Here is a 25417-nt window from a genome sequence, read left to right as displayed (position 1 = left end):
AGATCCAGATGAAACCTATTGAATCCGCTTCCCTATGTAAATTCGTACTTCTCAATGCAATACAACATTTTCAAATTTGAAAATGGAATTGCACAAATTCGGTTGAAAATTTCCAATCAGTCATACACTGAAAATCAGTTGGAAGATAGGGACTTCTATTTGGAACCGACAACAAATCGAAAGGATGGAGTTTGAAAAAATAAGTAATTTTATCAAACCATCTATGACATCCTTATATGGAACCTGAAGCAAGAGGGATATGGAGGCTGCCATGTTAATTTCCTATTAAAACAATACCGGTTTGCCTGGCCTCCTGATCGGCATGATTGTTCAGGGTTTATGGCTAAAAATATTAGAGAAAGATGATCAGCAAGACATGCAGGCAACTTGCATTGTTGGAAATAAATACTGTCCATGTCAGCCTCTATATGGCTCTCATGTCAGGTTTCTTTTGTGGCCTGTTTTACATTTGTTGCGATGTGATGTGTGCACGGCAGAAATGAGGTTTCATATGACGGTGCAGTGACAGTTATATGGACTGGCCTTCAGACGTAATGCCTGCTAGTCACATTGCCTGCCTGTCCTACTGATCCTCTGCCTTTTATACTTATAGCCTAGACCCTGAACAAGCATGCAGGTCAGATGACAATGACAAATCTGACAAGACTAGCTGCATGCTTTTTCCAGGTGTGTGATTGAGACACTACTGCAACCAAAGAGATCATCAGTACTGCCAGGCAACTGGTATTGTTTAAAGGGAACCTAAACTGAGAAGGATATGGATTTTTCCTTCTAAAAATAATACCAGTTGCCTGAATCGCCTGCTGTTCCTGTGTCTCTAATACTTTTAGCCATAGCCCCTGAACAAGCATGCAGATCAGGTGCTCTGACTGAAGTCAGACTGGATTAGCTGCATGCTTGTTTCAGGGTGTGATTCAGCTACTATTGCAGTCACAGAGATCAGCTGGACTGCCAGGCAACTGATATTGTTTAACAGGAAACATCCATATCACTCTCAGTTAAGGTTCCCTTTAACCACTTGAGGACCCTGGGCTTAAACCCCCCCCTAGTGACCAGACTATCTTTTACAAAATAGGCCACTGCAGCTTTAAGCCCCCCCCCCAACCCCCCCCCCCCCCCCGCTTTTCTGCCCACCAACAGAGCATTCTGTTGGTGGGCCGTGATTGCTCCCCCAATTTTTTTTTTTAACACAAATATTTGTTTAATAAAAATAACTTTCCCTTTATTATTCCTCTTTCCACCACCAGCCAATCAGCGCGATCGGCTGTCATACGCTTCAGCCTATGACAGTGAATCGCTTTCTTGCCGCCCAGTCCCACGGCTGTCCCCAGTACAGCACTGTAGTGTAAATAGACTGCGGTTTCACTGTCTAACAGTCTCCTATCAGCGATCGCCGCTGGGAGATTGCGGAGATGCGCATGCGATCTCCTACAAATCCTTGCCCCAGGACTTTACGCTGATCAGCATTAGACGGTCCTGGGGCTGCCGCCGTGGTCACGCCCATCGGCATGACGTGGTCGTATAAGGGTTAAAAGGAAAAAAAGCAATAATATAGTACTCTCCACACAAGGCAATAACAAAAATGTAAATTACAGCTATAGCTGGGCTTGCTGGCTAATTTGGGTAGCGGCAAGAGCCAGAGCACAAATTACAATAAACAGTGCAATTCAGGCGTCAATAGCCGGAGCCCAAATTACACAAGGAAATTCATAGTTAGGTTATCAGATAAAAACACTGGTGGCTGCTATGCATTATATCATGCATGATTGTAGGATGGGCAAATTTCTTACAAGGCCACCAATATTTTCCTTGTCAATGTTGATCAACATTACTGTTTGGACTCTATATTGCCTTATGTGGCATAGGATTGATGGCTGGTATGAGCGAGTTGGGGAGGGGGTTGAGATTGTGGCGAGTTGTTCCACATTCTTTTAAAACATTTTTATTATTCGGATCAATTAAATGGGTACCTTTTGATTAAGAGGTGAATTAGGACATACTTCTCCATTATGTCACAATTGTCTATGGCTTTTAAAAGGAAGGTTCACTGTCCCCCCCCAAAAAAAATAAAAACACAAAAAACAAAAAAACTAATCCACTTACCTAGGGCTTCCTCCAGCCCGTGGCAGGCAGGACGTGCCCTTGGCGCCGCTCAGGAGGCTCCTGGTCTCCTCCAGTGGCGCACCCGACCTCACCAGGCCGGCTGCCAGATCGGGCTCTTCTGCGCTCCAAAATGCGCCTCACGTGGGCGCGCTGTCATCATCGGACGTCCTTCAGGCTGTACTGCGCAGGCTCAGAACTACTGCGCAGTACAGCCCGGAGGGCGTCCGATGACGTCAACGCGCCCGCGTGAGGCGCATTTTGGAGCACAGAAGAGCCCGACCTGGCAGCCGGCCTGGCCAGGACGGGTGCGCCACCGGAGAAGACCGGGAGGCTGCGGAGCCGCGGCGAGGGAACGTCCTGCCTGCCACGGGCTGGAGGAAGCCCCAGGTAAGTGGATTAGCTTTTTGTTTTTTTAAAGGGACCATTAATCTTCCCTTTAAACGATCTATGACCTGAACTGAATTTAATACAAATGATCTCTTAAAAGCACAGGTGTCAAACAAGGCCCACAGGCCTAATGCAGCCCTCCTTGCCATTTTATGTGGCCCTGAAGAGTTTCAAATGCCCATCATTGTAAGCAGTAACAACAGCACACAGCATTCCTGTTTAAAGGAGCACACTGGTGACAGTGGGGTGCAGTGATAACCCTCAGGAACATCCCCAACAAAATCATAGAACCTGCTTCTGGGATCCAAACCCCTAACAAGTAAACCTCCCTCCCACACTGCAGAGTAGCGCAGCAGAGCAGTGTAAATATATGCCTGCTCCAGTGATATGTTGTGTTTGTTCTGTGATTCTTGGAAGTCGCACACTGTGCTTCCATACCTCCTCTCCCGATTACGTGACATGCCTCAGGAGCCTAGGGTATGCAGAATAAAGCCTATGGCTATCAGGAGGCAGCACTGTACCAGGTAACTATTAAACTCCTCCGTTACTCTGCAGAAGGGTCAAGGAATGCATCCCACCTTAGTTATAGTTATGACACTTAGTTGGAGACTTTTTATTAAGATTTAACATGTATTGAACAGTTTGGCCTGCGACTCATTTTGGCCCCCTATGTGATTTGAGTTTGACACCGGTCTTAGATGATAAAAGATGTCAAGAACTGCCTGGGTTTTGTTTGCGAGTGGCTGCGTTGCTCGTGGCTGTCTGTGGTGAACATCCCTATTGTGCAGATCTTTACACATGCAGTAAGAGAAGAGTTATAGCAAGTAACTGGACAGTCAGCCCTTTGCACTAAATTGTAATAATTGGGGGAAGACATACTATTTGGCATCCAGGACCTTGAATGCCTAGATGCACAGGAGGCTGGTAGCTGGATAGTGTACTGGTTACTGGTTCTGCCTCTGACACAGGAGACCTGGGTTCAAATCTCAGCTCTTCCTCTTCAGTACGACAGCACCTATTCAAGACTCGCCTAACCCTGCCACTGCCTATAGAGCGTGTCCTAGTAACTGCAGCTCTGGTGCTTTGAGTCCACCAGGAAAAAAGCGTGATGTAAATGTTATTTGTCTTGTCTAAGGAACATCACTAGAGAAACATAGAAGCAAATGCAGTGAAAACTATAAAAAAATAAAAATAAAAATTACAAGGACAGATACAGGTATCTGTAACCCTACAACAGCTACTTCACCAACTTCTAAACAACTCTGCTCTGAGCCAAGTAAGTATTGACAAACCCCCTGAAATTTTGGACAATTTGTAATTAATTCAGATTATGGCTGATGGATGACTCATGTTCTCCAGACTTAAAGAAAATGAGCACATCGGGATCCAAGATATGAGCGTAGCTTGAATGATTCTTATTACTGCATACCTTTTTTTTCCCTAAAAGCAGTTGTGTATTTCAAACTGATTAAATTCACGAATAGCAAGATTCTCTGCATTCCATTCAAACTAACAGACATGTTCAAGATGAACACAGTTTGCCTAGGACGTTATCTCTACCTGAAGTTGAGGAAAACTGGATACTGCATGCATATAGGATTAGAGAACATTGTCTATCCACATTAACAATCTAAAAGTATTCCCATAGCGAGGACTCACCTTCGTCCAGTATTCACCATGCGGATTTCTTCCTGAGGAGAATTGAGCTGTTTCATGTAAACCTGAATGCGTGCATTGCAAATCATTAGGTTCTTCACCGCATTCATTATCTGTTCCTTCTGAGTGCTGACTGACAGCAGCTTGCAGATCCCTTCCCGCATACGCACTTCAAAGTCCAACTTTTCTTTAAAGCAGTTGTCCTAAAAACAGAAAAAAAAAAATATTTAATAGTAAAAACGCACACCATGCACACAGACCATCCAATCTCGTGGACGCAATAGATGAGCTGAAACCGTTGGAATTTTGGTAGCAGACAGACTAGAAGGAGGCTTGCGAACTATAAAACCAAACTACTAGGCTGCCACCATCTCTTTTTAATGAGAAAGAGAAGACTACTCTGACTCTAAGACTTGCGGATAAATGGTTAAAAACACTATTCTGGCTAATAACACTTCTCAGTAGCGAATCTTCAGAAAGCTAGGATTTGTTCTGTGTGGCTGAATAGTAGGTGTAGCCGAAAAAAAGAAAATGACTTTTAGAAGTCTTTTATTTATAAATGCAATATAATATATACAAAACATCATTAAAATCAACAATGAGACAGGTAAGCCAGCATAAAATAAAAAGGGAATAAAATATGAATACTAAAGTTTAAGGTGAAATATGTCCGCTTTGGAAAAGAAATGGCCAAGTCGCGGCGATCGGCGGCGATCGGAATGCACACGCAGCTAGCAAAGTGCTAAAATTATGCGAATCGGCCCAGCAGGGCCTGAGAAATCCTCCTGCGCGGCATAGCCCGAGCTCAGCTCGAGATTACCGCCAGGAAGGTCAAGCTGGCAATTATGTAATCCGGATGAGGTTTCAAAGTGGAGGACTGCTCCTCCCTGCCTGAAGCTTGGTTTTATTGAAGCTAGTTTTGGGGTGGGACCAAGCCTGCCTCAACAGCAGCAAAGGGGGCGATATTGTGGCTGGGAACGCGAAGAATCACTCGCGTTCCTAGCCTGTCGGCGGCTGACAGCGGTACCGGAAGTAGCCGCCGGCGGGGACAGGCAGATCGGCGCGACTCTACGTGGGCACCGATCAGCTGCAGGGGGCTGAGGGAAGCCCCAGGTGAGTAGTAAAAAAAAAAAAAAAAAAAAAAAAGTGTTTTTTTTGTTTTGTTTTTTTTAGGCTTAACCTCCCTGGCGGTAAGCCCGTGCTGAGCACGGGCTATGCCGCCGGGAGGCACCGCTCAGGCCCCGCTGGGCCGATTTGCATAATTTTTTTTTTGCTGCACGCAGCTAGCACTTTGCTAGCTGCGTGCAGTGCCCGATCGCCGCCGCTACCCGCCGATATATGCGTCGCCGCAGCCGCCCCCCTTCCCCCCCCAGACCCCGTGCGCTGCCTGGCCAATCAGTGCCAGGCTTGCTGTGGGGTGGATCGGAGTCCCCTTTGACGTCACGAAGTCAGTGACTTCATCCCGCCCCGTCGCCATGGCGACGGAGGAAGCCCTCCAGGAGATCCTGTTCTTCGAACGGGATCTCTTGATCTCCGGTGGCGATCGGAGGGGCTGGGGGGATGCCGCTGAGCAGCGGCTATCATGTAGCGAGACCTCGTCTCGCTACATGAAGAAAAAAAAAAAAATAATAAAAAAAAAAACCTATTTGCTGCCCCCCGGCGGATTTTGACAAACCGCCAGGAGGGTTAAGGTTCACTTTAACCATTGACCGGCAACCTAGCGTATTAAAACGTCATTCTTTTGCCTGTTAATGGCAACATGACGTTTTAATACATTGCGTGTTCCCGCCGCCGCTCCGCACGTGTGCGCGCCGCTACCGCTGCTGTTTCCGTCAGGTTCCCGTGCTGGGTGATTGGGGAAGAGGACCGAGAGGTCCTCTACCCAATCGCACTGCCTGGAGTGAATGGACGCGACCGCGAAAAGCGGCCGCTTCCAGTCATAAAACAGGAAACTGTTAAAGTTTAATAAAGAGGAAAAAAAAAAAGTGATCACTTCCTATACGGGAGAGTGTTCACTAGCGCCAAAAAGTATATTACACATACAAAGCACATACATTTGCAAGTACATACACACTTAATAAAATTACACTTACAACCCTCATAAAACACTTGTAAAAAAAAAAAAAAAAAAAAAAAAAAAAAATCCGCTTAAAATAAATAAATAGTTGCCTTAGGGACTGAGCTTTTTTTAATCTATATTTTATGGGGGAAAATTTTAATTATATAGGGGCAAAAAAAAAAAAAAAAATATAACACCTATATTTCAAAATAATATATTGTCGCCATACATTGTGATAGGGACATAATTTAAACGGTTTAATAAACGGGAAAAGTAGGCAAATAAAATGTGTTTGTTTTATCCACAGGAGAACGTTTAATTTTAAAACTATAATGGCTGAAAACTGAGAAATAATGATTTTTTTTTTCATTTTTTTTCCCAATTAAAACGTATTTAGAATAAAAAAAATTCTTAGCAAAATGTACTACCCACAGAAAGCCTAATTGGTGGCGAAAAAAAACGAGGTATAGATCATTTTCTTGTGATTAGTAATAAAGTTATTAGGCCTGGTGCACACCAAAACCTGCTAGCAGATCCGCAAAATGCTAGCAGATTTTGAAACGCTTTTTCTTATTTTTCTGTAGCGTTTCAGCTAGCGTTTTGCTGTTTTGTGTAGCGGTTTTGGTGTAGTAGATTTCATATATTGTTACAGTAAAGCTGTTACTGAACAGCTTCTGTAACAAAAACGCCAGCAAAACCGCTCTGAACAGGCGTTTTTCAGAGCGGTTTGCGTTTTTCCTATACTTAACATTGAGGCAGAAACGCATCCGAAATCCAAAAAAATGCCTCACCCCGGGAGGATTTGTTTCTGCAAAACGCCTCCCGCTCTGGTGTGCACCACCCCGTTGAGATACATTGACCAAGCGGATCCGCAGCCGCAAGCAGCTGCAGAAACGCTGAAAAAGCCGCTCGGTGTGCACCAGCCCTTAGGGAATAAAAGGGAGGAGCACTGACAAGTGAAAATTGCTCTGGTCCGTTAGAGTAAAAACCCTTGGGGGTGAACTGGTTAACAACTTGAATAGTCAAGCTTCAAAGACACAAGTTACCCAAAGCTCGGCAGTCTGCCATATCTAAACATACAATTCAGATATCGTTAAAAACAATCGGTGCAGAAAACTGATTAAGTTTTCTCACGGCTCTTCCGTGACAGGGGGTTGCAGATGGGCATTAAGACTATTTCTTATACATGCCTGCTCCCCCAGTTTTGACTTTTTAATTCAGCTCTGGTATCCTTTTAAGCGCTCAAACCTAGGCTCTTAAGACACAGTGAGGCACTTGGTTTGGCCTGAGGAAGTGAGCAGGGACCCACAAAATGCTTTGCCAGTGCTATTAAAGTTCATTTTATATGAATTTGTCTCCATTGAAGTAAGCCACCTCAAACTTTATTTTATGGTTTTTAATTTATCTTATTTTCTGGGCACCTTTTCATCCTGCTGTGCCTTTAAAAAGGGGTACTGTAGTGTAAATAACATGATTAACATTGCTTTTTTTTTTTACAAAAGTCATTAATGGGTTTAGTCAGTGTTTGCCCATTGTAAAATATTTCCTCTCCCCAATTTACATTCTGAAATAGATCACAGGTGGCGACATATTTAGTTCTGCCAGGTGATCTGTGCGGAATGTTTGTTACTGAGAGTTCAATGCACAAAGGGAGATATTGCTTGCTTGGCAGTCGGAAAAATCTTCATTCCCCACTGTGCAACGAAATTCACAGACAGCAAACTGGCAGGACCCTGGTCATGATATCACACTATGGGAGGGGTTTCACCACATCAGCCACACAGACCCCCCAATCTAATCAAGAAAAGGTAAAGATTTCTTTTGGGTACGTGGGTGTCAGCTACTGATTGGAATGAAGTTCAATCCTTGGTTAAAGTCCCCCTTTAAGAAGTGGCCCAGGAGTGTGTGTTTAGATGGTGGAGTGAAACAAAAAAAAAAATTATTAAATTAATACAAATACAACAATAGGCAGGTTGTTAGGGCGCTGTCCTTTCACTTTCTGGAAAAGACGTCACCGGCACTTATAAGAGAATAAACAAGACTAAGGCTCCGTTCACACTACATGCGGCGTTGTCCGTTTTTAAACAACGCGTGCAATATGCATTTTGTAGGTCAATTAAATAAAAAATTTCTATGGACCTCGTTCACATTAGCGCATTCCATCCATAAGGGCCCGTTTCCACTTGTGCGTTGCGATTCCGTTGCGGAAAATGCGTCAACGAATCCGCATTCGTTCACATGTGATTTTTACGCGGAATCGCTCACGGTTTGCGCTATGCAAGATTAACCATGTCAATGCTGGCAAGCATTGACAAAGGTTTTCACGCTGAGAAAAAAAACGCAAGACTAACATGCTTGCGGTTTTCCTATTACATTACATTAGCGGCGATTCGCGTGCGGGTGTGCGACATGCGAATTCGACGGCTCTGCCGTGCAGATTTTTTTTCTGCACAGCAGACCGCACAGAATTCCCGACAAGTGGAAACAGCCCCAGCCACTTGTATTGATTATGCGAATTTGCATGCGGACAACGCATGCAAATTCGCGTTAGTGGAAACGGGCCCTTAGCATTTTTGACAAGCATTGTTACATGCATTTTTGTGCGTAACGCATGCCAAAGCAATTCAAGTCAATCACTCAAACGCATCTGAAAAACGCGTACAAACGCATACATATTTCCTGCTCGTTTAAGATACGTTTCTGTCATGTCCCCTCGCAGCTTCAGCGGAACTAGTCGGACGGCGTAGGCAGCGCCCGAGCAGCCAGCCCTGAGATCTATCTATCTGATTACACTAGGTGAGCCCTGCGCTGCTATTCTCTTTTTCCTGCTGCTATCTCTCTCTGCACATTATTCACTGCGTGCACCATCTGGGATATATTCCCTCTTGTCTATAGTTGTTTGTACCTCCCACTGATTCATCTCAGCCTTTTCTACCTCACTTTTATTGGACTTCTTATTTCTCCTATCTTGATTCATATTGTGATCAAATGGTATTGTTGTTTGTTTGCATATGCACTTTATATTTATTAGTGGCAGCTATTAATTGAGTATATTTATATTATACATGTGTATGTATGTGGCCCTCTAGGGATTCCCTCTGTGACACAGTTCCACACTTACCCTTATAGTACCCTTGGTGGCACTGGTTTATACTATTTCTCGCAGAGGCTCCTGAGTGAGCCATATGCATTAAAAATATATATATTTTTTCATTTGCAGGGCTTATATATAATATTATATTATTACGGGCTTATAGCCCAGGTCTGACTGCCTTGTTTTTAATTATGTAGTTGGCTTTACAATAAAGATTTTTTGTATTTTCTTGACATCCTGTTTGTATTTAGCTCATTTGCAAGTACATAATCTCATATTAAAGCGGAATATAACCCTGCATTTCAACTTTGCTCTAAAACATTATTTACAGTATATTATATGCAACCAGCATTTTTTTTTTTACTAGACCAGCATTGGAAGGGTTACACAGAGCTTTAATGTTCCTGGAGATTTCTGCAGACGCATCCGAAGCTGACACAGATACATTTTGTTTACATAAATGTACCTAAGTGTTGAATGTGACTCAGGTCTCGTTTCCACTAGTGCGGCGTGCGTCTCGCAGACGCACGCCGGCACTGAGCGGGATCGCAGGCGAATCCCATGAGCTGTGCCATGCACGGCTATGGGATTCGCAGCCTCCGCTGCGAATTCTGCGGTGGGTTTGGGCCGAATCGCTCCCGCAAGCGATTCGGCCGCGGCGCCGTTATCCCCTATGGCAGAGTTTCCCCGTGCGATTCATGTGCGGGGAAACTCTGCGGAATCGCGGCGGAAATGTGGCCTCACTCTGACTGAGAAGGAGCTGGAGGACAGCCAAAGAGTGTGTAACATTTCTCAATAGATACATTTAACTAAATAGAATGTAACAATCTGAACTTCTGCATATCTCTCCACGGAACTGGCGGTCCATTTCTGTCAGGAATTAGGAGTCAAAAGCGGTACATTTTTTTTCATGAATTTTAGGCCTCCGATTTTTAAGTCTTAACTCACCAAAATACATCAGAATAAAAGTGTGGTAGACATTCTGCATATAAATAAAAGTCAGGAACACAAAATTGTTGAAGTAAATAAATTTATCAATAATCTGAAATAAAACTGTATAAATAAGGCAGCAAATTATGCAGTATGTACATATATACTCCTAATACACCTCCCGTGTGTGGTATATTTTAAAGCAAGGAATTGCACACAGGGCAACATCACAGTCTGGACAGTAGAATCGTGATTCTTTCCTGATTCTTTTCCCCTTCTCGTCGCTTTTGCTGCAGCACACATGACATGTCCTAGTTGGGGCATTTTTTTTGGGAGTTGGTGGAATGTATTCCATAAAATGTCGGCCAGTGAGGCGCTCCGGATTTACCACATAAGAGGCACGGCGTCCAACTCTGGCATCCGATGCAGTCTGGTACCTTAGACAGATACATTCGCACAGTTTCCAGATGAAATCAGCGTGCGTCACTGGCCTGTCACTTCCCTGCTTGTGCAGAATGTATGCATTCCAAATGCTTTGTTCTAGTAGGTGCCGGAAAATCTTCTTGTAATACTTTTTCTGCTGCTTCCTGACAGCAGGATAAAAGGTCACCGCCTGGTCAGCTTTGTCCACACCACCCATGGTGTGGTTATAGTCCATCACGACCTGCGGTTTTACAATATCCTTTCCTCCTCTCGTTCTGGTGGGGACAGTGGAGGTGTCGTGAACAGTAGAGAGGAGACAGACGTCTTTTTTGTCCCGCCACCGGAGGGCTAACATCTTCCCTTTCTGCCAAGCAGCTATGTCCCCAGTCTTCAGCTTCTGCTTGGCAAAGGCCGACGGCATCTCCCTCCTGTTAGCCCTAACAGTGCCATAGGTGTCAGTCTTATGCTTGATAAGAATCTCAGACAGTTCAGGGGAGGTGTAGAAATTATCTGTGGTGAGACAGTAGCCTTTGTCCAACAAAGGCTCCAGAAGGGACAATACAGACGATGTCGCCACTCCAAACTCGCTAAACCTGGGACAAAATTTTGTGCCTTTTCCCGTATACAAAATAGTATTCCAGATGTATCCGGTACTTGACTCGCATAGCGTGTATGATTTGATCCCAAAGCGGGCCCGCTTGGAAGCAATATATTGGAGCCAGCTCAGCCTTCCCTTATAGGCCATCAGGCTCTCGTCCACGCTGATGTCCCTCTGTGGCACATACGTGGTCCTGAAATTTTCCACCACCATCTGGTAGACCTCCCAAATTTTTTTTAGTTTTGGAGCAGGGTGGGTCGACTCCTCAAAAGTTTCATTGTTAGAAAAGTGGAGAAACTTCATTATAAGGGAAAAACGATACTCGGACATAACTGTACCGAAGAAGGGGGTTGCAATGATTTTATTCGTGCTCCAGTACCATTTCTGCAGGGGCTTCCCCACCACTCCCTGCAGAATGATCAGGCCCAAAAACAGCCAAATATCCGCTGCTGTTACCGGCTCCCAGGTCCTGCTTCTGGAAAAGGGTCCTTGAGGAGTAGCCAATTGTTGGGTCGCATAGCGATTAGTCTCCTCCACTATCCTCTCAATAACCGCCTCCGAGAAGAAAAGCTGCAGGTATGCCAGGGGGTTGCACTCGCACTCCTTCTTCAGGCCAGGCTCCCCAGTAAAAGGGAAACGTGGGGGCGGTGGCGGAGCCTGAGAAAGGTCGATGGGGCACCAAACCCGGATATCACTAACGTCGCTGGTGATGGCGTCACTGTCGCTGTCGCTATCTGGGTCGGATGACAGATCCCCAGGTGCGTCGCTGTCACTGGAGTCCGCCAGTGACTGCAGATCGCTGTCCTCCAACTCCGCCAGCGCTTCCACGGTGAGACGTCTTCTGGAGGATGATGCCATAGTAAATCCAGGCAGAGGTCGGTGCAGGCAGCAGGCAAAGAGTAGTCCAAGTCCAGGCAAAAATCGTCAACGGGTAATCAATCAAATCCAGGCAGAAGGCAGAAAGAGTAGTCAAAGTCCAGGCAAAATCGGCAACGGGTAATCAATCAAATCCAATCAGAAGGCAGAAAGAGTAGTCAAAGTCCAGGCAAAATCAGCAACGGGTAATCAATCAAATCCAATCAGAAGGCAGAAAGAATAGTCAAAGTCCAGGCAAAAATCGGTAACAGGTAGGCAGAAATCAAGATAAGCACTCACAGATCACAGAGATCACAGCCAGCTCCTCTCCAGCTCAACAGCCACAACTCCTCTCAGCAAACCAGGAAGCAAAAGGCAACATTGCATTGGATACAAAATCCTATTGTATCCAATACAATGCTGTTTTCGCCCAATCAGATGAGTTTATTTTAATTTTTTTTTTATACTCCCTCCCTCCCTCCTTCCCCTCCCTCCATCCCCTCCCTCCCCTGTGACCCTACGCTGCCCCTGTCACTCTGCCGCTGATCGGCTATTATGGTCTATTGGCCGCCGGGTCCCCAAAGATCAGAGCGGTAAGGGGGACTCCGGCGGCCGGGTGGAAGAAGCCTGGGTCCCGCTGACAAGCGCTGATCGCGCCGGGACCCAGGGATTGGCTGCAGGCATTTTTTTTTTATTTCACAAACTCCCTCCCTTCTCGCCGCCCACGACGTCACGACGCACCGCCGATCCTCCCAGCTAATTGGCCGCCGGGTCCCGGAAGATCTGAAGGTAATGCGGACTCCGGCGGCCGGGGGGAAGAAGCCTGGGTCCCGCTGACAAGCGCTGATCGCGCGCGGGACCCAGGAATTCACTGCAGCCATTGATTTTGCTGACACGAGCAGAGCTCGGGCTTACCGCTCCTGACATGTGTCAGCCAGCCCGAGCTCTGCTCGTGAATACCGCCAGGGAGGTTAAACCAGGGCTGTGGAGTCGGAGTTGGAGTCGAGGAGTCGGGGCAATTTTGGGCACCCGGAGTCGTGGTTTCAGAAACTGAGGAGTCGGAGTTGGAGTCGGAAGATTTTTGTACCGACTCCACAGCCCTGCTTTAAACCTCTGTGTTTAACCCTTCCAATGCTGGTCTAGTAAAAAAAAAAATGCTGGTTGCATAGAATATGCTGTAAATAATGTTTTAGAGCAAAGTTGAAATGCAGGGTTATATTCCGCTTTAAGGGGAAATCCTAGTTCTTTTGCTTTTGTTGTTCGATACGTTTCTGTGCGGAGACAATGTGAACAAGGCCTAATAGTAGGAGGGACAATTACTTGCAATACTCTGCACCAAAATGTTATCAGTCTTAGCCGACATAGTTAGTCTGTAGCGTCTTACATAACATATCCTGCTACCCAAGGGGGAAACATTGTACAAGTTCAGTAGTGGTTCCTGCCCTTTTCTAATCAGGGTGAAACAGCTTGTCAAATGGGTACATTCTGTCCATGGTAACCCCATCCCATGTAGCTTGTAAAGCTGGCCACTAACCAGGGCTGTGGAGTCGGAGAGTCGGGCAATTTTGGGTGCCTGGAGTCGAAATCGGGAAAAAATGCACCGACTCCTAATGAATTTGTAACTGTAATTAAATAGAATATATGATAAAATGTTCTATTTCTCAGATAATAGTCATTAAAAATAATGTATATATACAGTATATATACAGTAATAGCTGTGCTTAGTCCACAAAAATGAAATAAAGCAATCAAAATTAGTTACTTGTGCTGCTTCAATAAAGCAGTCCCCGTATTTTTAAGGTCAGATATACACATCTGATTGTGACTGTATATATGATGTGTACACAGGAAACTCTTATATATACACTAAATAACATCTATGCTGTAAGAATAAAGCCTGATGTGTAGCTGTGTCACTAATAGAGATGGTCAATGAGATGGAAATAATTCTGCATTGATGCTGATTTATGCAAATGTATGCACTCCCTTTGCTGATGAAATGAAATAATTTGATGTGTTAAAATTTGGTTTAGTGACTGCAAATTAAAGGGTACCTGAGACGGATGAAAAGTAAAGTTTTATACATACCTGGGGCTTCCTCCAGCCCCCTTCAGGCTAATCAGTCCCTCGCTGTCCTCCACCACCCGGATCTTCTGCTATGAGTCCTGGTAATTCAGCCAGTCAGCGCTGTCCGGCCGCATGCTGCTCCCACAGCCAGGAACATTCTGCACCTGCGCAATAGTGCTGCACAGGTGTAGTATGCTCCTAGCGGTGGAGTGTGTGCCTGCGCACTACGCCCGACTGGCTCAAGTACCTGGACTCATAGCAGAAGATCCAGGTGGTGGAGGAGGACAACGAGGGACGGATTATCCTGAAGGCGGCTGGAGGAAGCCCCAGGTATGTATAAAACTTTAATTTCATCAGTCTCAGGTTTACTTTGTTACACAGTAGTACTATACTCTACATATGCACTCCCCACAGAGCTGCAGGGAATCCACTGAGAATGCTGTGTACATTGAACACAGAGGTGTTGTCTGTTTACAATCTCCTCATTCCCCTGCAGAGTACCTGCACATCACTCTTACATGTACCCACACTTACATTGCCTAGGGCCTGATAGATGTTCTTTGTTCCGGTTTGTACCTTTTACAAGTACTCTTACCAAGTACTAGTTTTAGTCTAAAGGGAATAAATATAGTAGTCTCCATATCCTTCTCACTTCAGTTGTCTTGTAAAATTCCTAAGCGTTGGCAGTTAAGAGACGAATTTCACGTTACATACTTTTAATCAACAAAATTGTAATATGCAAATTAGAGGAGTCGGAGTCGAGGAGTCGGTGGAATCCTAAACTGAGTCGGAGGATTTTTGGACCGACTCCACAGCCCTGCCACTAACGGTCCAATTTCTAGCGAAAAATCGTTCGAGCGATCAGAAATTCGGATCGGATCGGTTGTAAATAATCTCCATTGGTGTACACAATCGATTATGAACAAGTGAAAAAAATGTCGCCCGAATAAATTTTCTACGAACGAAAATTTGGATTTTCTTGGTGGTCGTGATAGATAGGAAGCAAAGATTGGTTAGTTGATGGTGTAGTGAACGATTTTTCGTCCGATCAGAATTTCTGATCGCTCGAACGATTTTTCGGTAGAATTTGGACAGTTGGTGGCCACCTTAAGCTAGAGAGATTGTCTGACAAATCCAGAGGTCTCAGAAGTTTGATCGGCTCTAGATTTTCCCAAAAAATAAAAACATGCGTTAGGAGGGAACTCGATCAACTCCAGACAGATCTTCAGGAATAAAATGATGCAAAATCTGACATCTAAATAGTGGGAACATTCATCCATTTGGTCTTTAGATTCATAAAGGAAGACCTGTGGATTCATGTATAAGTGACCTTGGAAAAGAAGAGTAAACATGCAAGTCTGTCACCCATTATAAAACAGTGGCGTACCTAGGGCATTTGACACATCCCCTCCCCCCCCCCCCAAAGGAAAGGAGCGAGTGCAGCATACTAAGCGCCCCACGGCAGGTAATGCCAGGTATAGGTGCCCCCAGTATAGGCAATATAGTTGCCCCAGTATAGGCAGCATAGTTGCCCCCAGTATAGCTAGTATAGTTGTTCATAGTATAGTTGCCCCCAGCGTTGCTAGTATATTTGCCCCAGTACAGATCGTATAGTTGCCCCGGGGGGGGGGGGGGGGGGGTAGGGTTTGGGAAGCAGCACAAGGAGGAGCAGCGGAGACAGCGGCAGGGAGGGGGGCCAGAACCCCCCTCCCTTACCTCTGGGTCCCCTCCTGCTCTCTCCCCCTCCATATATGCGGCGGCAAGCAGGCGGAGAATTACTCACCTGACTTGGTGAGTAATTCTCCGCCCACCTGCTTATATATGGAGGGGGAGAGAACAGAAGGAAGGGACCCAGGTGTGTGTGTGTGTGTGTGTGTGTGTGTGTGTGTGTGTGTGTGTGTGTGTGTGTGTGTGTGTGTGTGTGTGTGTGTGTGTGTGTGTGTGTGTGTGTGTGTGTGTGTGTGTGTGTGTGTGTGTGTGTGTGTGTGTGTGTGTGTCTGGCACCCCTCCCCGCCGCTGTCCCTCCTACTCATGGCCGCTGACACCCCCATCCCTGTCAGGCACCCGGTGCTCCACGCCACCTGGAACTCAATGGTAGGAACGCCCCTGATTATAAAGACAGTAAAAGTTCTTTACTAGAGAGCCTGCAATCCTCCCATTGTCCCACCATTCTGAGATATACAATAGCTACAACGCCAGTCTTAAAAGCCATTTTTCTGATAGCCTTGTTAATAACTCAAAGGATGTTTCTGTTAAAACCCAAAATACTATTCAGATACCAAGAAGGAGTTCTGAAGTACATCTGAAAAACCACAGACTTTAGATCTGAACCTTCAGAGTTTATAAACCCATTTTTTGGGGGGCCGTGCACTGGGATTTTTGGATGCACCTTTGGATGCACCTCCCGTTGATGATCCAAGCTGAAAGGTGCAGGAACCTTATGGCCCATACTCACGGGCTACAAATGTCGCCGCAACAAGCGGTGCGCGTGTTGCAGCGACAGGTCGCCCGTGAGTATGCAGCGTTGCACGGACGCGCACCCCGAACTGTCGCTCATGTCGCCGGGCGATTGAACCGCTCAATCGCCTGGCGACAGTCGCTGCCACAACTCCGCCGCAACTGTCGCTAGTCCGCGGACTAGCGACAACAACAAAATAAGAAATTGGGCTTCCGGCGGGGGGGGGGGGGGGGGAGGAGCAACAGCGACAGCTTCCGCCGTATCAGTTGCCAGGTCCCTCCGCCGTGTGTATGCGGAGGGACCTGGCGACGAGCTGTCGTGCACACGCTCACGTTTGCTGGCGACGGGCCAAAAAGTTGCCCGTGAGTATGGGCCATTAAAGAAGAACTCCAGTGAAAATGTAATAAAAGTGCTTAATTTTTACAAGAATTATAATTTGCTTACTGTAAGTTTGCTCATTGTAAAAAAAAAAAAAAATTCCTCTCCCCGATTTACATTCTGACATTTATCACATGGTGACATGATTACTGCTGGCAGGTAATGCCACAGGAAAGAGATGCTGCTTGCTTTGTTGGCAGTTGGAAACAGCCGTTTCCCACAATACAACAAGTAATTCCCACAGTGATGTCAGTACCTTAGTGCCGTGAGGCACTGACATCACATTGTGGGAGGGGTTTTACCAAAAAAAAAAAAAAAATCAGCCATACAGAGCCCCCTGATGATCCATTTGAGAAAAGGAATAGATTTCTCATGGGAAAGAGGGTATCAGATACTGATTGGGATGAAGTTCAATTATTGGTTACAACAAACAACAACAACAACAAATAACATTTGTAAAGCGCTTTTCTCCCGTGGGACTCAAAGCGCATAAGCATGGCTCCGACCATCGTGGTACAGAGGAAGAATTTTATAAATCTGGAAATGCCAGGCTAAACAGGTGGCTTTTCAGTCTGGATTTGAATAGCTCCAGGGATGGTGCTGTCTTTACTGGGTGTGGTAGGGAGTTCCAAAGAGTAGGGGCAGCATGACAGAAGGCTCTGTCTCCAGATTTTTTGAGGTGCACTCTGGGAGTGACCAAGTTTATAGAACTTGCTGATCTGAGGTTGTGAGAGGTGTGGTGCAGCTTCAGCAAGTCCTTCATGTATCCAGGGCCCACATTGTGCAGGGATTTGAATGTCAGCAGTCCAATCTTGAAGAGTATTCTCCATTCTACTGGTAGCCAGTGCAGTGAGCGAAGGATCGGTGTAATGTGACAGTGGCGAGGCTGGTTTGTTAGCAATCTGGCAGCAGCATTCTGCACTAATTGCAAGCGACGCAGGTCTTTTTTGGGGAGGCCAGCATAAAGTGCATTGCAGTAGTCCAGCCGTGATGTGATGAAGGCGTGGACTAGGGTTTGAAGATCCTCTGGGGGAATCAGATGTTTAATCTTTGCAATGTTCTTCAGATGAAAAAAGGAAGATTTAACTACAGATGAAATTTGGTTTCTGAAACTCAATTCCCCATCGATTAGTACGCCAAGGCTGCGCACAAGGTTGGAGCTGTTTATGTCTGAATTCCCAATCCTGATTGGTGTTGCTTTAGGATAGAGCTGTTTTGATGGCGGGCACTGGCTTTGGACAAACAGGACCTCAGTTTTGTCAGCATTCAGTTTCAACCAGTTATCATTCATCCATGCCTGAAGCTCAGCTAAGCAAGAGTTTATTTTTGGGGTAGGGTCTGTTCCACCAGGTTTGAAGGACAGGTATAGCTGTGTGTCATCGGCGTAGCAGTGGTACGTCAGGCCATGTCGTTGGATAAGTGTACCGAGTGGCAACATGTAGATTGCAAACAGCAGAGGGGATAGGATTGATCCTTGTGGCACTCCGAATTGTAGAGGTGCAGGTTTGGACATTATAGGTCCTAGGCATACTCTCTGTGTTCTGTCAGTCAGGAATGATCTGAACCACTGGAGGACTGATCCACTGATGCCACAGTACTCCTGCAGTCTGTTAAGCAGGATTTCATGGTCAACTGTATCAAAAGCAGCTGAGAGATCCAGCAGGATTAGGATGGAGCATTCCCCTCTGTCCCTTGCCATGAGCAGATCATTGCAGACTTGAATGAGGGCTGTTTCACAGCTGTGGTGTTTCTTAAAGCCAGATTGTAGAGGGTCCAGGATGTTGTTTACTGACAGCCTGGTTTCAAGTTGCAGATAGACAGCCTTTTCAATAACTTTACCTAAGAAGGGGAGGTTGGAGACAGGTCTGTAGCTGCTCATAGCATCTGGATCCGTGGAAGGTTTTTTAAGAAGGGGCTTGATGATTCCTTCTTTTAGAGAGGTAGGAAACCTCCCTGCTTGCAGAGAGCAATTTACTATTTTGTGAAATGCTGGACCAAGCAGGTCAGGACATTTCAGCATATGTTTAGTTGGTCCAGGGTCCAGGTCGCAGGTTGTCTGGCGGAGACGACAGAGGATGTCTGAGATCTCTTCCTCACTAATACTTTTGAAGTCAGTCCAGGGTGTTAGGCTGTTTTTGCAGCTATTTCCATTAGTTGCATGAGTCTTGGGTGCTGTGGACTGAATGAGAGACCGAATAGAAGATACTTTGACGGCAAAGTAGCAAGCAAATTTCTCGCATAGCTCCTTTGAGGGAGTTATAGTAGGTTTTAGACAGGATGGATTACATAGTCTATCAACTGTGCGGAATAGTTGGGCTGGTCTGTTGGCGGCCTTTGCGATCTCCTGTGATAGGTAGGAGGATTTTTTCTTGGTGATCGCATTTTGGTAGCTTTCCAGGTGAGAGACAAGGGTGTGTTTATCTTTTGAATTCTGAGATTTTCGCCACTTCCTTTCTAGTCTGCGCACTTCTTTCTTTAGGTCCTTTAGTGAGCTGTCAAACCACCGTGCATGGTGAAGTGGTGTAGACCGTTTGATGCGAACTGGAGCGAGGGCGTCATAGGCAGATGACACTGCATGGTTGTATATCAGGACCATGGAGTCTGGGTCTGCGCAATGATTGGTTAATGCGTCGAAGTTGAGGATATTCTGAACGTGCTGGGGTGAGACATCTTTCAGTGAACGGTATCTTATGAGTTCTTTCCCTCTGTGTTTTATTGCTGGTGCTGTCAGAGAGAAGTGGATGGTGTGGTGGTCTGACCATACCACTGGGTTTATATCCATGTGTGATATTAAAAGTCCGGAATGAAATATAAGATCCAGGGTGTGCCCTTTTGTGTGGGTGGGGAGGTTGACAGCCTGAGAGAGACCCAGTTCACTCATTATGAGAAGTAGTTCACTTCCTAGCTGGGAGTCATGATCATCCACCCATGCATTGAAGTCTCCCAGGATGATCCATCTAGGGTGTTCCACTGTTACGCAGGATAAGAGTTCAGATATTTCCTTAAGAAAGGCTGGACCATTTTTTGGGGGGCGGTATATGAGCAATATGTTGATGTTTACTTCTGCTGACAGTTGAGCTGCAAGACATTCAAAGGTTTCAGTGGGGCCTATGGGCAGGGGCCTTATGTTCAAAGAGGATCTGAAGCATATGGCAACCCCCCCACCCTTGCCGACTTGTCTCTCACAGTGCAAGATTGAATAATTGGCCGGCACGGTTGCTTCAAGAGTTGGGCCTGCATGCTTCCCAAGCCAGGTCTCTGTCAAAAAGGTTACGGTTTCTCTTTGAAGATTACCACGGGAGGGGGGGGGGGGGGTTCAGTGTCTGTATCCTAATGAGGCTTCCCCTGTCCTCTTCATCCTCTGGGATCCAGCACTGGCAGCCCCTGAACAGCACATAGCAATATTCACAACCAGCTTCTCTCAGGCTCCTGCGGAAGTAGCAGAGCACGATTGGGTTTGCTCTACTGCACAGACGACTTGCACCTGCATAGTAGAGCAGACCCGATCAGGCTCAGCCATTTCCACTAGAGGTTGAGGGGAAGCGCAGGAGTGCAGATTGTAAATATTGCCACATGCTGCAGCACCTCCACACACAGGCACGCTTGTCTGCAGATTTTCAATGCTACCAGTGCTGGATCCCTGAGGTTAAATTGGACGCAAGATTGAAGCCAGGATCCAGACTTTTTCTTCCCCAAAAATGGTGAGAAAAAGCCCCTGCATCTTGAAATCCAAATACTGCCTGCACTTCCTGATGCAGTCCCTGTATAAATGTGATTAGCAGCAGCCGCTATCACTCACCTTATCCTGGGAGCCTGCATCACTCAGCTGCTGTCCCTCGTGTCCTCGGTGTCGTCCTCCAAGTCCCGCGCGAGAAGCAGTTTGTCTCGCTCACTCCTTCCCCCTATTGCCGGCACTTCTTGGTCGGGTTATTACAGACACGATCGGCATGCAGGCGCAGTTTGTACAGAAAGATTAAACTGTGCAGGCGCGAGCAGACATTGGGCTTGATTCACAAAGCAGTGCTAACTGTTTAGCACGGGTGTGCTAAACAGTTAGCACGTGAAGTGCCATTCGCGGACTTTTGCGCGCGCAAAAGTCTGTGATTACGAGAATTAAGGCACTTTGCGCGCGCAAAAGTCTGCGAAAGGCACTTCACGTGCTAACTGTTTAGCATACCCGTGCTAAACAGTTAGCACTGCTTTGTGAATCAGGCCCATTGAGTAAACGGACAGCAACTGCGTGCGGTCAATCCCAGATACAAACTGCACAGACATGAGGTTGAATATGTCAGGATCCTGCAGCTGTGCAGTCCCCGCTCAGATACCCTCTGGTCTGCAGCACAACATACACTGGCTGCTGTTCTTGCCATCTGACATGGATAGCACTCTCCAACCTAGCGATCCTACTCCTGAGTGGACACCAAATGAGCAGAGTGTGTGGGACTGCATAACATATATACCTTGTGACCAATCTTAAAGAGTAACTGTTAGCCCCCAAAGTGAAATTTAAATCTCTACAGCAATGTTTTATTTAGTATTAAAGTGATCCAAAAAGCCAATGCAGAACTTAAAAATCAATATAATTTTGTTACTATGTAGCCTTTTGCCCAAGCTAAGGACGCAAAGCCGCATATCAGATACTGATGAGCATGCAGAGCATGCCTATGTCTGCCCGACCCCCCTCTCCCCCCAGGACCAGGTGCCGATCTATTCGCACCACAAACAGCTGACCGCTCTGACAGGGAGAGAGAGCGGCAGCACTTCCAGCGCAGCCACGGCAGAGCAGCCGCCGCCGTGCATCTCTCTCACATGTCTCACATGTGACTCCTACTTCCAGTCCAGATTGGGGTAGAGGTTCTCTCCCATGGGTGCTGTCTTGAGATGACCTGGAAAAATGACCCTAGGAAGTACTTACCTCATCCTCCCCTTTAGCCCTGTTCCAGCAGTGGGTCCTCAAAAGTCCTGCAACAAGGGCTTGTCGGTACTGCATGCAGGCACACTAGCAGCTTTCCACTCAGACTCCAGTAGAAATAGCCAAGCCTGATCAGGTCTGCTCTACTTCACAGGCAGGCCTCCTATTGCCATAGATTGATTATTCGGGGGTGCCAGCACTGGCTGAGGAGGATGGGTGGAGCCTCAATGGGCTCCAGAGGCTTCCCCCTCACGAAGTTAGTAACAGAGTTTTTAATTATTTAATAATCATAGATTCTTTGCAGTTAGTTATTTTGGACATCGGTTTATCTTAGCAACCAAACTCAGTGTTCCATACCCCTCGAAACATGACAAGTCATCAGCTGTCCGTAGGCACTGCAGCGAGCCTCCTGCTTGTCTTACATCTCCATAAAGCACATGAAGAACTGCCAAACAAAGCTTGCATGCAGCTAATCTCGTCAGTTCTGACAATGGGGTCAATTTATAAAGCATTACTGCATTCGGTAATGCAGAAAAAAAAAAAAGCTGACTTCACTGAGCACTTAGGAAAATGTCAATTCATAAAAGCGGTTACCACATGAAAAGCTAAAATTCCCAAGCAGTGAGGTAAATTACCGACTTGTGCGGTCATTACCTCAACATGTCAGTAAATGTTAATTCATAAAGTTTACAACAGGTGGTAATGGCATGGAAGACTACCACCCGCTTTGAAGTGGTGATAAGAGAGCAAAGTCTGTGGAGGACTGTGTGACTTAAGCAGAAGCAGTGAGATCTCCTCCAAAGCAGCAGGAGAGCGATCGGTACAAACAAGGCTTCCCCTGAATACCTTAGTTTGTGTTTAACCTCTTGGGTTCCTGTTTTTAAGCTGGAGGCTTCCACAAAGCATGGCATGTGTAAAGTTTCTTGGATTTCTTCTATGCTGTGGCAATAATAAACAGATTCTGAGCAAGCAGAGGCAGAATAACAAAACAAGTACATCTGAAGGGACGTTGGGGATGCCTCTTATATTGTAATGCTGTCTCTGCATGGAGAACAGCAATGTAACAACTCAGACAGCTACTCTTCACATGTTACCACCAGTTTACTTTGGTAAATCCCTGCACTTCTATCACAGCTGTGAAAATTTTTATGAATGGTGCACACAAAGTCTAAAATACCAAATGCGGCATTTTCCCGACTTTTTTTTTTTTTTTTTTTTTTTTATACCTGTGCCTTTTATGAATTGACCCCAATGTCAGAAACACCTGATCTGCTGCTTCCTTGTTAAGGGTCTATGGCTAAAAGTATTAGAGGCAAAGGATCACCAGGATTAGCTTTGCTTTATTTTATTTACCCACGTCTATTCTTCAACGCCTATTTTACAGTCATCTTCCCGAGTCGCCTGGTGAATGATCCTGCTCTGCTCTGAACTAGTAGTTTCTTCTAACAACATAGCGCTAATCAGACACCTGTTCCCAATAGGCTATTCCAATCTCTACTGAGGTGGACTGTTCCACACCCAGGACAGGGGGGAGGGTGTAACTTGATTGATATTCAAAACTGATCCTCTGAAGTTTGAGTCTGTCGCTGGTGGAAGATCCTGCACTATGCTCCTACCTAGCCTCAGGCTGGTTTCACACTACAAATTGACGTTAGCATTGCGGCACGCCCACCGCACCACCAAAAAAACAGGCCTTCAGGGCCCTTTCACACCAGAGGGATTTTTCGGCGTTTTAACGCCACGGCTGAAGTTGGCGTTTTGCTAGGTAAAAGAAAGTCCATAGACTTTCATTTTACCTTTCACATCTAACTCGGCGTTTTGGAGCGTTGCGTTTCAACGCTCCCAGGAGCTTTTTCAGGGCTGTTTACAGCCGAAGTTGGCTGTTGGCGTTTCAATGATAGTCAATGGAAAACGCCAACTTCAGCGTTTTCAAAGCCTTTTCAAAGCGTTTTCAAAGCGTTTTACAGCTATCTTGTTCACTTATTTTTATAGAAGAAAAAAAAAAGGACGTTTTCATATGGGCTGTAAAACTCTTTCAAAAGGCTTTGAAAAGGCTTTGAAAACGCTATGTATTGGCGTTAGGCAAAAGGCTGACTTTCAGCCTTTTCTACCGCAGCCTCTAGTGTGAAAGAGCCCTCAGGGAACACCGCATTAGTACACAGTGCTCCCTGTCTGGCATCCAACAATACAGGAAGTGACGCACGTTTGCAATCACTTCCTGTTTTGGTTACAAGGAAGCGTATTGTAAAAATACGCTTTCACGCATGCGCACCACGACATCGCAATTCCAAAACTCAAAAAAAAAAAAATGCCAGAACTCTGCGTCACCATATACTAACAGGACTTCCCGGCCAATGCAGCACACAGCAGGAGCCCCATGGTAACACAGTAGGAGCCCCATGGTAACACTGCGTTCAATTGGGCACTTACAGCGCAGCGTACCACAACGTGGAAAGTATGAACTTCCCCATAGATTTTCATTAGGCTGTGGTAGCAGTGCAGCAATTTGCTGCGCCACACTGCACCTCCAGTCCGCAAAAGTGTGAAAGGGGTATCTAATCATGATACAAGTATAGCTCTGTGCTGAGGGGTGTCTAAGCTGCAGAACCACAACGCCCAGAATGCCAGTAAAGCTCTATTTCTGGCTGCTCTGTCTGATGAATAGAAGTGCAACCCTTTGCATAAAATGCTGTGTAAGCGAATTCAAACACTTCTTGCGTAAGCGAATAAACAAAAACACGGGAGCACGCAGTGCCCATAACAGGGCGGCCCCTCCCAGCGCTATCAGTGCCCAGATTGCAGCAGCAGCACTCACATCCTGCGCGGGGAAAAGGGCGCTCTCCCGGATCTTCTTACGCTTGATCTCCATCCCGAGGGCGGAACACTTGGACACGGTAGCCCGGTAACGATCTCCCCGGAGAAACATTTGAACTTCGCGCCGCCCTCCGGACTCCGTCCCTTCCATTGTCCTGCGTGACGTCACGCCTCCAACCCTGTCCCAATGCTCCCTGGATACAAATGATGCGGCGTTTCTGATAGGGCGGACCGTACCATTCTCTGTGTCCTCTGCCATAGGGATAGGTTGGTTATCAAGTCAGACGATGGCACGGTTATATACATTACTTTATTACTGAATCGTCTGGATTTTTATTTTTGCAGGGATTTTACTCTGAACCGACTAGCGCTGAATATTAATCAATTATGTCTTGGGTGTGGAACAGTCCACCTCGGTAGAGATTGGAACGCCAGCTTGTTGGGAACAGGTGTCTGATTAGCGTTATGTCAGAAGAATCTGGTTCAGAGCAGAGCAGGATCATCCACCAGGCAACCTAGGCAGGTGACAGAAATAGGCAGGTGAAGAACGTGGGTAAATGAAATAAAGCAGAAATATTTGTTTTATGAGAAGTTCATGATCATTTGTTTTAATTTGTATACGTCTTTAAAGATTATTAGGATCCTTTAGTCGTCTGGTTTAT

General features: G+C 46.0%; 1 protein-coding gene across 5 annotated transcripts in view; it reads right to left on the bottom strand.

Annotated features, from left to right (window-relative positions):
- Positions 1–24923, bottom strand: part of RTKN2 (rhotekin 2) — a 254071-nt gene extending 229148 nt beyond the window's left edge. For all 5 annotated transcript variants that reach the window (XR_011024318.1, XR_011024319.1, XR_011024320.1 and 2 more), the window contains exons 1-2: positions 24757–24923; positions 4171–4370 (exon numbers count right to left, since the gene is read on the bottom strand). Coding sequence is in view for 2 of the 5 variants with exons in the window: in XM_068255554.1 (XP_068111655.1) it covers positions 4171–4370; positions 24757–24906 (350 nt within the window). In the remaining 3 variants the exon portion in view is untranslated. The remainder of the gene's footprint in view (positions 1–4170; positions 4371–24756) is intronic.
- Positions 24924–25417: the final 494 nt, after the last annotated feature.

The sequence above is a fragment of the Hyperolius riggenbachi genome, chromosome 10 (genome assembly GCF_040937935.1).
Source record: "Hyperolius riggenbachi isolate aHypRig1 chromosome 10, aHypRig1.pri, whole genome shotgun sequence".
In the NCBI taxonomy this organism is placed as follows: domain Eukaryota; kingdom Metazoa; phylum Chordata; class Amphibia; order Anura; family Hyperoliidae; genus Hyperolius; species Hyperolius riggenbachi.
This window is presented reverse-complemented; position numbering and strand designations above follow the sequence as displayed.